Source organism: Mandrillus leucophaeus, unplaced genomic scaffold (genome assembly GCF_000951045.1).
Source record: "Mandrillus leucophaeus isolate KB7577 unplaced genomic scaffold, Mleu.le_1.0 Scaffold587, whole genome shotgun sequence".
Lineage (NCBI taxonomy): Eukaryota > Metazoa > Chordata > Mammalia > Primates > Cercopithecidae > Mandrillus > Mandrillus leucophaeus.
In genome coordinates, this window is record NW_012106330.1 from 1,742,366 (window position 1) to 1,757,305 (window position 14,940).

Here is a 14,940-nt window from a genome sequence, read left to right on the forward strand (position 1 = left end):
CATCCAACTTATAAACAAACTTTAGCTGGAAATTGATTTTACGTTGCCTCTTGAACTTGGTGTAGATTAGTAATAACGTAATTTTTATGTTTTGTCTGTAAAGTAGTAAGTTAGCATTTGGATTAAGAAACCCAATTTATCTGATTGTCTACTGTAAAATCATCCCACTAGTTTTAATGTAAATATATAATTTTTGACCGAAGACAAATTCTTGATATCAAATCTTTAAGGTAAGGACAGAAAATAGTATTTTATTAGTCTTAATCCTTTGTCCTAAAAAAGATAGAAGTATAAATATGTTGCATGTTTACAGAAATCTCCTATTATATGTAGATATGTTTTAATTGTTTGAATCATTAAAACATCTAATTTTTGCTGAATATGCAAATATGTCACTAAATCTGTTTTTTAAAATTTTTCCAGTTTAATGTCTGAATCCAAATTCATAAAGAGTTGGAAAAATGAGATGTCTGAGCTATAGGATTCACAGGGATTTCATATGAAGCCTATTTAATCAGGATAACACTGTTATTAATATTCATAATGTCAGCTGGAACACAAATGACAGACTATGAGGCCTAAAAATTTTACTTGGTGAATTTATTAAAAGTAGCTTAAAAAATTAATGGAATTTAAGTAAAGTTGGTGAGTATGAAAATCTTGTGTTAGCAGAAAAAAAAATCTCTATTAGAACTTTCCTTTAAGACCATTTTGCATTGATGTCTTTTGACAGATTTCATTGGTACTTAAAGAAGAAAGATGCATGAATGGTCATTTAAGAGGATTTAAACACATTGGCACATTAATTTTTACATGAATAATAAGTACTTTCCAAAAGCAATTAACTTACAGTGTACAAGATATGAATTGAAAAATAAGACTCTGACATCAAGGGCAAAGCAAATGTGCTGTACATTTTAAACTTAGTGACAGGACTTTTTAATATTTTGATTTTTTTATTTTTATAGTTTGTGCTGGTTATGACTTAGAATGTGGTTATTTTAATGCACTTAAAAGCAAATTTAAAGGACATTAATTTATTGGTCTCTCTGTCTGCAAAAATATTGGTGTAGTGTTAAGCATTATCTTCTGCCAAGGACCATTTGTATTTTTTGAAAAAGTAAATATTTATTGTGTTAATTGCAATATTTTGTCAGAGAACATGTGCAAATTACAGAAAGGCAATGGGATGATACTGTTTGGGTTTAAGGCTACAATACATATTTTTAACACAGGCTTATTGGTTATAACATAACTTAAGAGTATAATAAATAAGCTTAGTCTGAAAAGTTATGGACCACTTGAGTAGTTAGTATGTAAATACATTTGTCCTGAATTTTAGCCTAAGAAGGTAAAATATTGGGGATGACCTAAAATAGAATGCGTTTTTGTGTAGTACTTGGTACTCTTTACATTTTGAAATATGCCTATAATGAGAGTTATAAGAGTACTCAGGTTTTTGTTTTGATTATTGAAGTTTATTAAAAAATTAGTTTTAGATCATTATGTAAAGTCACAACAGTATTGAATATTTTGTTTTACATTTTCCATACATGTTTTACTACATATAAAAGCATAGTTTAGTTATTATCCATAACAGTCAAGTTACACTTTGCCATTGAGAGAACAGAGGTTTTGACTGGCAGTCTCGTTGGGTACTAGAAGTTTCACTTGCAGTCTGTCATAAGCATTATTTGATTTCATTAAAAGTGTAGAAATTGCCTATATAAAATAGATGTAGTTTGGGACTCAGAGCTTTATTGGACGAGTCATCAATTATCTCAGTGTCCATAAATTATCATAATATAGGTATTAATTTAGATTTTTGTTATAAGTCATGGAATCAAATTGATATATTGGTTATTTTGTCTAGAGGCTTTCTAAAAGTTGGGTTTTGTGGAATTTTTTTGTTTGACTCTGAGTTATTCCTTTAAATGCCCAGGAGAGGGCAGCATTTTACTACATCAGGCTTATAAAAGAATTTGCCCTGCTTAGACTGTCAATGTTTCTTGTAATTACTCCCAGTATATTTGTTGCTTGCTTATGAATTAACTTGCATTTATGGAACTAAATCATTCCAATCATTTAATTACACCTGAGGAGCTGAACTATAATTGCTTGCTTCCAACTAGGATCTGATATGGCTTGAGCAGTATTAATTTGGTGTTTACTTTTCTGAGTGCTAAAAGCATTAAAATGATTGTGCAATGGGATTACATTTTACTAATTGCTGGCATTCATTAGCTGGGTAAATGATGAGGAAGAGTGACTGTATATTGCAGAGGGATAAAATTATGGTTTTAAATAGTATATTACTAAGCACATTAAGGCCTGTAAGACGTGTTTTAAAATACTCCAGAGGTTATTAAAGACTGTATTTTCTACATGTCTTGGTATATGAATCTCTTATTAAAATACTGCAATTATTATTAACCTTTTTGGGCAATATGTAGGGAAATGGCTTCATTGACTGGAACATATTTCTTTGATATTAATAACTTCCTATATTTTCAGCTAATCCAAAAGTAAATGAGAAACTTAGAAAAAGATTGCCAACTCCAAATCAACATATTTAGAGAAAATTGGAAAAGGAGAAGCTTACTACAGCTTTATTTGAGGACTTTTTAAAGAACGCAGGGTTCTATCTGTGAGGTAAATCTAATTTTATTCTCCTTAAAAGCATAAAAAAAAAACCACTCGCATAGTGTTTTATCATGTTTACTACGAAAACAAATAAGAGAGAGGAGTATCGGTAATTCCACAAGTTAGTGATGGTCTTTATGTTTTTTAAAATTAGAGTAGTATTCTTAAATTTCTTTTATAAGTAAAATTTATAAAAGTAATCTATATGAATATATACACAGTAAATTGAAATCAGTAAATTTGAAATGTTTGGTATAAAATTTATGGCAAATAAAGTAAAAATGTATTTTTCTTAAATGCTTAAAATTATAGTTGGAGAATATTTCAGTTAAATAAATTAAATGGTTCTCTACCCAAATCAGCATGAATGTCTAAAAAGCTTAACCTGAACTGTATATACTAAAATATATGTGTGAAGAAAAGAACCTTTTTCTGAGAAAAAGATTTAATTTCGCCTGTTGAAATTCTCAGTTAATTGTCCCATTATAAATGTTTTAGAAAACCATTTATCCTGTAAATTCTCTGTTAAACAAAGGTAAGGTTTAGGTGTGTTCTGATATATTGTTTTCAGTTTATTTATCTAGAGTTGACTTTATTTTAGCTGCAAATCTTGGAGCAAAAACCAGAGACATTGCCAGAGCAAACAAGAATAGAAATACAAATGGAGAACTGGTCAAAAGGTAAGGACTTTTAAGGTATTAATACCAAGCCCCAGGTGTTATGCTAGTTCAAGGCACTGAGTGAAGTGTGTTTGTTCTAACCAATATATTAGACAGAGGTAGACAAGCGCGCACACACACACACACACACAGACACACAACATGCACACAGAGACCCAGGGATTATGAAAGAGATAGAAAGAAAGACACACAGAGAAAAGAGACATACACACAGAGAGAAAGGGACACACACATGCACACAGAGAAGGAGACACAGAAAAGACATTGAGAGAGGGAGAAAAAAAAAGACACACCGGGAAAGAGAAACACGCCTACATACAAAGAGGCAGAGGAGACTGAATGACTGTGACAGAGATGGACGGAGCCACATTCAGAGAAAGAAACACATAGAGAAGGAGATCCTCAGAGAAAGAGACACAGGAAGGAAGATACTTGAAGAGGGAAACACATAGAGGCACAGACACACACCTGGAGGTGCACAGAAAGGGAAGCATACACAGAGACTCAGAGAAAGAGAAATACCACAGTAAGAGAGACTTGGTGGGAAAGAGACAGATGTATAGTGAGGGAGAGAGAAAAAAAAGAGATACACTGAGAGTGATAGAGACACAGGCATGAGGAAGGATACAGAGAAAGAGACGTACATACAGACAAGGGACATATATAGTGAAAGAGACAAGATATGTCTCTTTCAGACATATAGTGAAAAAGACAAGATACATATATACATCTTCTCACAAAGAGAGAGAGAAATGCCAGAATGAAAAAGAAAAACCTACCGGAGAAAGAGACACACGTAAAGTAAGGAGAGAGACTAGAGAGAATGAGGGACAGACATGTATATATGCAGACAGAGAAAGACATAGATCAGAAGACACATACACTGAAAAATAGACTAAGACACATATATGAGACAGAGAAGAAGATACTCACAGTGGAGGAACACAGCCTGAGAGGCAGAGAACAGTCAGAGACAGATACAATTTGAAAGACAGTCTGAAGACAGAGACAGACTGAGAGATGGCCTGAAAAACAAATGGAAGGAAGGAAGGAAGGATGGATGGATGGATGGATGGATGGATGGATGGATGGATGGATAGGTGGATGGGTAGATAGATGGATGGACAGACAGACAGATAAGAGCAGCACACATAAAGGAAGGGGCGAGAGATATTTAAGATCTATTACGGTAAAATGTTGAAAATTTGGAATCCTTGGGAAATGATTCCTTCTGAATGTGATATTACATATATTTGAAAACTTAAACCTTTATGTACATCTTTTAAAATTTCCTCTTATATTATAATTTTAAAAATAGGATTCTTATTAAAACACTGTATGCATCTCTTCCTTTTTTGGTTCCCCTTCCCCCAACAGGGCTTCTGTTCAGCATAGTCCAGCCACATTTTTATCCTTTTTTGAAGGTTAAAGTCCATTTTTGAGGACCATTCTATAATCATTGTACTGAATAAGTTAGCAATTATATATTCTTTTGAGGGATAGAAAGATCTGAGTGCCTTTTTCTGATTTCTGCATTTTCTTTTTGATATTTATACTGTTACAAATTTTCCTGCTGTTTGTACCCACCATTAGTAATTTCCCTTTTTATTTGTCACACTAGGCTGCTTATTATGAGTTTAGAATCCAGACAGCTGATTTAATTCTATGTAAAACAATAATATATAATATCTGGGTAAGATAGTTAAAGGTTTTTTGTGCAAAGTTAATAGTGCATGTACTATGTGACACTTAATTTTGGTGTGCTCTCTATATTCAAATTGTGGATAAGAATGTATTGGTATGAAGTTAGGAGCTAATTTGTTATAGCTATGTTTATTCATTTATTTGGGTAACTAAGTAGATACTCTTAACAGCTCAAAAGCATTTTACTCAATTTATGTAAAAAGAAAAAAGAAGCAAATAATGATGCATTTGTTGTGTTTCTTATTCACACATAGTATTGCTGTAAGAGTCATGTTCAAATTAGAGACCAAACAATCTTTAAGGAGTGAAAGGAGTTATTTTTAATATATCTAAAGAGAGAGAGACTGTAGAGGGAGTACTGCTGATAAATGTCCAATAATCAGGAAGGATGTCAAGGAAGGAGCTGATGAAGCTCTGGGATACTTACGAAAAGGAAAGTTTTATGGTTGAAGATACAGATGCATAGACAGTTTACAGTAGGCACAGACTACAGCAGACATGACTGATACAGCACTAAGAAAATCTACATTTTTACAGGCATCTTTTTGACATTGGAAAGAGGAATAAGACATTCCCATTTATAAGGATCTGTTACTAAACATTATTAGGAAAAAGGTCAGATGCGGTGGCTTATGCCTGTATTCCCAGCACTTTGGGAGGCCAAGGCAGGTGGGTCACTTGAAATCAGGAGTTCGAGACCAGCCTGATCAATATGGCGAAATCCTGTCTCTACTAAAAATACAAAATTTAGCTGGGTGTGGTGGCGCGCACCTGTAATCCCAGCTACTCGGGAGTCTGAGGCAGGAGAATCACTTGAACTCCAGTGGCAGAGGTTGAAGTCAGCAGAGATCATGCCATCACACTCCAGCCTGGGCAACAGAGGGAGACTCTGTCTCAATAAATAAATAAATAATATTAGGAAATAAAATTAAACATAAATATTTTAACTTTTGAGTCTTGTGATAACAGATGTTTAAACAGTAAAATCTCACATCGTCATCTCCCTGATGGCAGGGTTCATGGGATTTATCTTAAATCACAGATTGCTTCAAAGCTCTATCTTATATAAATGTTCCTAGTCAGTTCCTTTGAATAGTTATTTTATTTAGCATAATTTTACTAATTAAAAAAAATTGAGTTAATTAAAACTTGTATTACACAGATATGGCTTTATTTCATCTTACAAATTTCATTATAAAGAGTGCTGAAGTGGCCATTCTTTTCCTAGCTTTACTGTAGAAACACTTCTGAAATATTTTAAGTCAAAGAGCTGATAAGATTGATAATGTAACATATATAACCGTTTATGTTTTTCTTTGTTTTTGTCATTGTAGACATTTTGGAAAATGGAAAGCTGAGGTTGGTAGGTGGGCTGGGTGATGATATCTACAAAATAAACCCAAGTTCTTCTTTTTTTTTTTTTTTTTTTTAAAAAAAAACAGTCTCACTCTGTCGTCCTTGCTGGAATGCAGTGGTATGATCATGGCCCACTGTAACCTTGAATTCCTGGGCTCAAGCAGTCCTCCTTCCTCAGCCTTCTGAGTAGCTTGGACTACAGGCATGAGTCACTGCACCTGGCTAATTTTTTTTTTAAATGGTTTGTAGAGGTAGGGAGTCTCACTATGTTGTCCAGGCTGGTCCCAAACTCCTAGCCTCGAGCAATTCTCCTGCCTCAGACTCCCAGAGCACTGGGATGACAGGCAAAAACAACTGTATCTAGCCCCTACGTTTCTTTTAAGTAGTTGAAAAAACAGTCCTGAATGAATGTAGTTTGTAAGTTGACAAAAACAATGTGTGTGTGAATAAACATATATTCCCAGCAAAAAATGTGTTACCATCTTCAGGCCTTTTAAGGGGTAAGTGATGTTTTGCCTTTTTGTGAAAACTTCTATTTAAGGGTTCTCTTTTGAAGAAAAAAAAAGAAAAAAATGAAATGTCATAATCAAAGGAGTTTATACCCTCTGAAATAATGAGTTGTTGTTATATTATTGGTTGTTTAGCCCTGTTTTGTATTTACTTATATACATAACTGTAAGAAAAAAGACATAGGGATTATGAATCTCATATGAATAATTATTTGGAATACTGTTATAAATTCCTGATCATTTCTTAAATGAATGTTGGGGTTTTTATTAGCAGATACATGGTCTAGTTATTTTATAGCATACAGCAATTCTTTGCAAACAGTTTACATATTATTTACAGGTAAATATGTCTGCCCTAAGTATACACACTTGCAATTATGTAGGTAAAAATGAGGTCTGGATACCAGTTAAATTTAGAAAATTGTGAAACTCATTTAAATTTAGAACCTTTAGGGGTCAGTGTTCCCTAAGAAAGGTTACAAAAGGTTACTGTGCCTACCAGAATTAAATATTAAATCTGCTATATTTTAAATATATATATGTATATTTTACCAATTTAAGGTAAGAAATGATGAGAATTATACCTTGAAAAAGCTTTTGACCAAAACCTTTCAATTTAATGGCTTTGTTCAATATTGTTTTTAGGATTATTATTTGTGGGGATCATCATATGTAATATATGTTTTACACACAAAGTAGTTATTTTTACTTATGTATTATCTAAATTTAGATCTAGATTACATATTTTAATTAATCTTTAAGCTTAAAAAATGATCATGATTCTAAGTCAGGAATCATTGTGCTTATTTGAAATAAGGTGAAAAACACTTCTAGAACTGCTGTGTAAATAGAATTCTTACATTTTTAAGTTTATTGGATGCTAATAAATATTTAAAAATTTTTTATCTTACTGAATTTAAGTTAAAAAAGTTGTCATCTTTATTTTAGAATTGAACTAGTAAGTATCATTTGTATCCATGATTCTTACAGTTTTTCTATAAAGCACAGTAACACAAATATTTTTTTAAATAAATGAAACTTAACGAAAGGTAACTTGCAAGTGGTTAGTTTCTTGTTTAGTCAGAATAATGTTTATTTGTCCTTGGCGTTTTGAACATGTGTGCCATCATCAACCTCTTGTATTATTGATTCATTTATCTTTCTGTCTGTTCACAAAGTACATGTTCTTTTTTACCTTTTATCCATCTGCAATTCTGTAATTGAATTATAACTAAAACTATTGCATGATTTGCAAACAAATTGTAAGTGTAGACACTGAAGAACCACTGTAGGAAAACATCATTGATGCTTTTAAATGTTGTTGATCATTATGACTAAAATATGATTGTAGAATCTCATATCACTTTCATAAACTATTTTATGTTTAAGGCAGAGAAGAAGGAAATGACAAATTGCTTAAACTGGACATTCATTGCTACCAGCAAGATAAGCTGGTAAAAAAAAAAGCTATTTCCTAGACATTGTGATTATATACTCCTTGAAATTAAAGGTTTTGAAAATGTCTAGATCACTAATCATTCTGTATTCAAGTACAGGAATTAAATTTTATTAATAATTGGCTTTCTAGTAAGTAATGGTATATTTTTCATGAAGAAGACATGTAATTAGTGGTTTTAGCTTATTGCCTATATTTTAAAGCAGAAAGAAGATTGTGTTGGAAAACCAATACATTTAATAATGTCAGTAAAATGTTATGGTGGAAAGAACACAGATTTGGAGCTAAACATAAGTTTCAATTTTTACATCTTTCACTTAACTACCTACTTGGATTTGGGTATAAGTTTCATAAATCTTTGTAAGCTTGAGTTTTCTTTTATACGAAATAGAGAGATAATCTATTTAGGACCATTGCGAAGATTAGGAATGTTACTTGTAAAGTCCCTACTACAATGCCTGAAGCAGGAAATGAATTTATTTAATCTGTATTTCACTTACCAGAGCAATTATTTCCACCAATGTGATGGTGGTAGGTTACAGATGGTAAATAAAAATAAAAATAAAAGGTGGTTGACAAATTTAGAGGACTTTTAAGTAAAATGTGGTGATTGTCTTCCTTATTCCTTCTAGCTATGGAAGGTACATTCTACTGAGTTTCGAGAGTATTAAGAATCCTTAATAACAGTATTTGAAATGATTGTTATAGTATTATAAAGAATCTGTTTTCTTCTAATACAATGTTCAGAATATCACTGGAACTTTAATTTTTCAAAATGGTATGCTTATAGTTAGTATATTTGATATACTATAATATATAATTAATAATATTCATTTAGAATAAAATCTATTTTTGTCTGTATTGAAATTCCAGTTGCAATAAAAATCTCCAGATTAGTGGCATCACAGTATTTTCATGTGCCTTTTCCTTTTGGCAAGTGTGGATTTAAGGTTGCATTTTAAAAATTTTCCATGTGCCATTGGGGGTTAAAAGAAGAACATGTCTGAGGTCTGATTAAATTTACTACTTATCTCCATAGGACCTAGCTTAATAGAGTGCTAGTAGCTTCTCACACATGACCATCTAGAATATTTGAGAGAGTGGTTTTAGGAATACTGGCAGCTGGCCAGGAAGGATTGATTCATTTCCTGAGGAGATGCTGAGGCTACTCTTAGAAGAATTATTGAAGTTATAGTCTTTTATTTTAAAAAATTTCCTTTAATATAAATAAATTTATTAAATACAATTCTGGAATTTTTAATTTTTTAAGCTTGATATGAATGATTCTGTTAATACTCTTGGACTGAGTAGAAAAATGGAATGAAAAAACAAAAAATGTTTACAAGGGCAACTTAGTTTTCTAACCGGCTATGACATTTGTTGTGAACCCTTTTAAGATTCATAATTTCTAATATGAATACTTCATGTTGGCGAGTTTATGCCACAAATTATTTTTTAAATTATATTTTGGCAGTTTAAAAAATAGACTTTATCTTTCAGAATAGTTTTAGATTTACAGTAAAATTGAGTTGAAAGTACAGGGTGTTCCCATACATCCCCTACCCCCACAAACATCCAACCTCCCTCTCTGCGAATTCTCTACCACAGTTGTACATTTGTTACAACCAGTGAGCTAATCAATAAATTCTTAATAGGGGAAAAGTTTGTGAGCTAAAAGGATTTCTTCTTTCTCTTTCTTTATTTCTTTCTTTTTCTTTCTGTTTTTACTAAATTTATAGTGTTTTAAATCAGTTCACACTGTACTCTTCATGCGCAATTCTTACATCTTTGGTTCCTCCATTTTATAGAAATGATCGTTTCTAGGAAGAATGAGCATGAAAAGTGGCAAATTTCCCTTTTAGTAGGACCTTTTCTCCCACGTTTCTATTCTGTTGGTGTGATCCTCTTTGTAGAACTTGTGACTCTATTTCTTTGGGTTAAGGAAATACAAACTCTACTTTTAATATGCAGATTCTTTTACATTTATTTGTGGTCATGAAAACAACATTTTTTTTTCTTTGAAATAGAAAACAATGACTTGATTTTGTCAAAAGATTTTTGCTTTGTTTTAAATTCTCCATCCTTAAGATTCTGAACAAATCTTTGCTAAAAATCCTAATTTATTTCTGGTTATGGCCTTTCATGCCAGAACACCTCTTATAACACATATTTACAGCATGCACCTTAATATAATGTTCCTGAATCTTTAATTTTCTACACATGAGAATTTCAGCTTGTCATATTTCAGATGACTGTGTGGCCTCTGTAGTACGATTAATATAAAGATCTGAGTGTTCATTGGCATTTTGTTGATTTAGGAGAACTGGATCAATATACATTGGTATGTAGACTGAATTGAAGGCCCTTTAGAGGGTTGTTCCAGGTTGGCTGTAGGGTAGGACTGATGTGACTTCCTGGACTTAAAGGTATTTTAAATACATTTTAAAAAAGTTTCTTAAGTGATAAAATTATATATTTTAATGTACATTTACTTACTACTCTTTGGTTGTAAATACATTTGTAGTAGTAGAATAAAAATCTTTTGGAGGAGTTCACCAAATACTCCAACTTTTAGTGTGTTGGTTTTATTCGAATCAAAACAACCTGTCATGTAGGACGCTATTATCTTTTTGGGAGAATTTCAGATACAGTTTTTCTTTGTGTTCTGCTTATTTCAGGGAATATGAAAAAGCAAACTTAGAGCAAGTCAGGCTTCAAAATTTTGAAATTAAGTAGATTATAGTGTAAATGATTGAATTAAAAATATTCTTATCTGTAGCTTTTGGATGAAATAGATAATACTTTGCCATATGGTAAAACTGTTTTTGAAAAGATGCAAACTAAAAAGTAATTATGTAAAAAAATTGTGTTTGAACTTCTGTGTTTATTTTTTGACAGATTCTAGTTTTTACATACAACCATTTAGTAGTATAATATTAGGATGCTGATGTGTGAACAGTACAAACTGATGGATTTGTATTGATAAAATTATACTCGTGTAGAAACAATGTTTTTGCTACTCAGTATTTTTAAAATTAACAATTAAATGCTCCTTTTTAAATACAGTTTTGCTGTCTGTACCAAGATAATTTGATACACTAAAATTAATACAGTTAACAAACACTGTTCATTGATTTGAACAGTTTTAATATAGAAATATAATCACATTCAAGCACAAGATACCGTTATTTCTTTCTTTATTTAATGTTCTCTCCACTCCAGAAAATTCCAGATTTTCAGGTTAGTATTAATCCCTAGCAGATTAGGGTAGGTATGGTTCATTTAGCATTAGTTTCCTTGAACCAACAACAAGTTTTGGAAGAAAGAAATATGATAAGGGAAGACAGAACAAATATGTAGTCCTTAAGGTTTCAGGCCTGTGTCCAAACGCTAGGATTGGGAATATGGAGTATGGATATTCTGTGTCCTTTCCATTAATTATTATAAAAGTGGAAAGAAGTTATAATTTGAAAGAATTTCTATTGTAAGTAATCAGATTATTTTAAAATGTTTATCAAAAAACCAAATGTTACAAAATTTGGAGTCACTGAAGCTGTTTTACTCAATTGTTTTTAAGAGTTTAAAGTTAAAAAAAAGTAATGATTACAGTCCAGCAAACCTGTTTCCTTTTGGAAAACTTCATTCTTATATTTTATAATCAACCAGTATAGAGTTAAAGATTAGGACAAGGCTGCACTAGTCCAGGTAAGAAGAAGAATGACAGAAAATTTTTTTCATTAAAAAAGCTGTCTTTGATCTCTTGAGAATGCAGTAGAAACTAGCATCAGAGACTTCCTCTGCATTTTTAATAGGACTTTTGCTTTCCATGATGTTCTCTATTGGCCCTTTATTATCTTTTTAAAAAAAGTCTCTGCCCTTCCCCCAAGTCATTTGAAACGAACACATTACCAAAAAACAAATTTACTTTTCTGAGGCTTAATTTTTTTGTTTCAAGTACTTAATGCTTTTTTGAAAAGTTTAAAATGCTAACTCTAACAAGGGGCTGATTATGCTGTAGTGTAACTAACAAGGCACTAGTTTAGCAGTTACAGCTGATTAATGAAATAGCAGTCTTACCTTTTCCTTTTATGTTTTTCTTTTTGTTTTTTGGGTTTTTTGGTTTTGTTTTGTGTGTGTGTGTGTGTGTGTGTGTGTGTGTGTTTGAGAAACAAGTGGGGAATTTGAATAAAATATATAATTTGCATAGAAAGTTATGTAATGATGCCATATAGAGTATAATGATTTCCTAAAACCTTGTATTTAAAGTAACCTGAATTACAATGAGAGATAAACAGAATATTTACCCATCCCTTATGAGCTGCTGCTGATATGTAAATTTATTCTTCTACTTTGCACAAATATACTTTTGAGCTACTGCTTAAACACTTTGAGGTCCTTAGTCAAACAGTTTTAATGATGCCTCCAATATTATGAAAGTGTGACATTTGATGAATGTCTCATATAGTTTTGATATCTGGGCACATGTCAACAAAAAAAAATTGAGCATTGGTTTGTCATGCAACACCTAGATAATTTATAATTTTACTGTTTATATCCATCTTGACATTTTTTATCTGCCAAAGGCAGGTTTCATTTGGAATCTTAATCTGAGATTTATTTGGTGGATCTGGAAATCATAGCTAGGGTTCCCACAGGAAATGGTCCATCTACCAACAGATTAAATGGCAGTCCTGCAGTTGTTAGGGGAGCTCTGCATTTAACACACATGCATACTCATTCAGTCAGCGCTGTGGAGAAAAATTAAAGTAGTAACCCAGGTTTAGGAACAATGTAGCTAAAAAGTCCCATATTTGCTGAATGACAAAGGGTTATATAGCAGCATTTCATTTTATTATTCGTGCTTGAATTTCTTGTTTGCTTTGTTGAGTCTGCTGACGAATACTAATAAATGCCTGCAACAATCCAGACGAGAGATGCCTGGCAACAAAGCTATGCGGTGGACCTCCCTGATCTTCTCCAGTTCACAACCTGACCTTTTGAAAAATTGGCTGGGCTAAGCTGCAGAATTTGGGTGTAATGGTTATTGTTAACTCCAGCTTTAGGATTTATTAATTTGTGTGATCAAGACTTACCTATACTTCAAAGTTTCAAAAGACCAAACACAATCATCCATCCATTAGAACTAACACTGTGTTTCACTGATTCCCGCTTAGTATCTGACTGGTGATTCTTCTATTTTGTTTTCCAAATCTAAATATATTCTTAAACAAAATGAGTGGCACATATAAAGAAAGTTTGTTTTTTCCTCTTTATGTTTATTATTGGAAAATTTATCTTTTATAAATTATTTATGAGATTGTGGAATTCACAATTGGTATATCTTCATTCTTAACAAACAAAAAATACATAATTATTAAACCTATTTTATTGCAGTTGTAGAAATTTAAGACTTTCCCAGTTCACTCATATTTTTAATTAACTTATACACATTATTCTAATAATAAGAAAATTTGAGAAAGGCTGAAAAGGTTACACATATATTACAAATAGCCAAATAGCTCATATCACTGGGGAAAAACAACAACAAAAAGACTTATGTTAGTTAATCGAATTTTAGGATAGTTTTCACAATCATTTCAGCCTAAATAATATTTGCAGTGTTTTTAATATTTGTAATAGAAGTTGTACAAACCCTTAATTTATGTGATTTATAAGTTATATAGCCTAAGCTGTAGGATATTACACTATTATATTGTCCTCATTGCCTTCATATGGTGAAGGATGTTGAAATTTAAAAGCTTAAACATATGATAGAATTTCACAAAATATTTATGTGCTTTAAAGAGTTCATACATAGAAATTGGAACTTTTCCTCGATAGAATGAATATTGATTCATTCATGACCATTTCAGACTTGGTGAAACAAACAAAAACTTAAAAAAATTGATGTAGTATCACAGCTTTAAATAGCTGTTTTATCTGAAAAAAAAAAAAAAGAATAAAATTGTAGTAAAAGAATTTTCATGAATAGCCAATAGATAGTTTGAAACATGGTACGTCAAGTCATTGAATTGTTGTATCTAAGGTAAAATAATCTCACCACTTCTTTTTGGCATGTGTGTTTATCTAAATATAACCATGTGTAGTAGTATAAAGAATACAGTTTATTTTGTTTGTCCAACTCTAATGTCCAAATGAATGAGTTATGTGATATTGACAGATTTAGTGATTTTCTGGTTTTTCAACCTTAGTAAAAGCTTATTTCAGTATCTTATAGCTACACGTAGCCTTCACCATTCAATATGTTTTTGACTTCTCCTCAGTATGTATACAGTATACCTTATTAAGAATTACATATGCACTGAGGACAGTGGCTCACACCTATAATCCCAGCACTTTGGGAGGCTGGGATCACTTGAGCCCAGGAGTTCGAGACCAGCCTGGGCAGCATAGGGAGACCTTGTCTCTACAAATAATAAAAACAAATTAGCCAGGTGTGGTGGCACATGCCTGTGATCTTAGCTACTCTGGAGGCTGAGGCTAGAGGATCGCTGGAGCCTGGGAGGTTGAGGCTGTAGTGAGCCATGATGGTGCCACCTCACTCTAGTCTGGGTGACAGAGTGAGACCTTG

At 32.0% G+C, this 14,940-nt stretch overlaps 1 protein-coding gene across 2 annotated transcripts in view; it reads left to right on the forward strand.

The window, feature by feature from the left end:
• MIPOL1 (mirror-image polydactyly 1) overlaps positions 1–14,940 on the forward strand; it is a 218,111-nt gene that overhangs the window by 19,979 nt on the left and 183,192 nt on the right. Inside the window, exons 2-3 of one of the 2 annotated variants that reach the window (XM_011999190.1) lie at positions 2,515–2,652; positions 3,245–3,323. In XM_011999190.1, the coding sequence (XP_011854580.1) occupies positions 3,305–3,323 (19 nt within the window). In that variant the 5' untranslated portion in view covers positions 2,515–2,652; positions 3,245–3,304. Of the gene's footprint in view, positions 1–2,508; positions 2,653–3,244; positions 3,324–14,940 lie in introns of those variants that run through there. The other variant, XM_011999191.1, reaches the window with a different exon arrangement.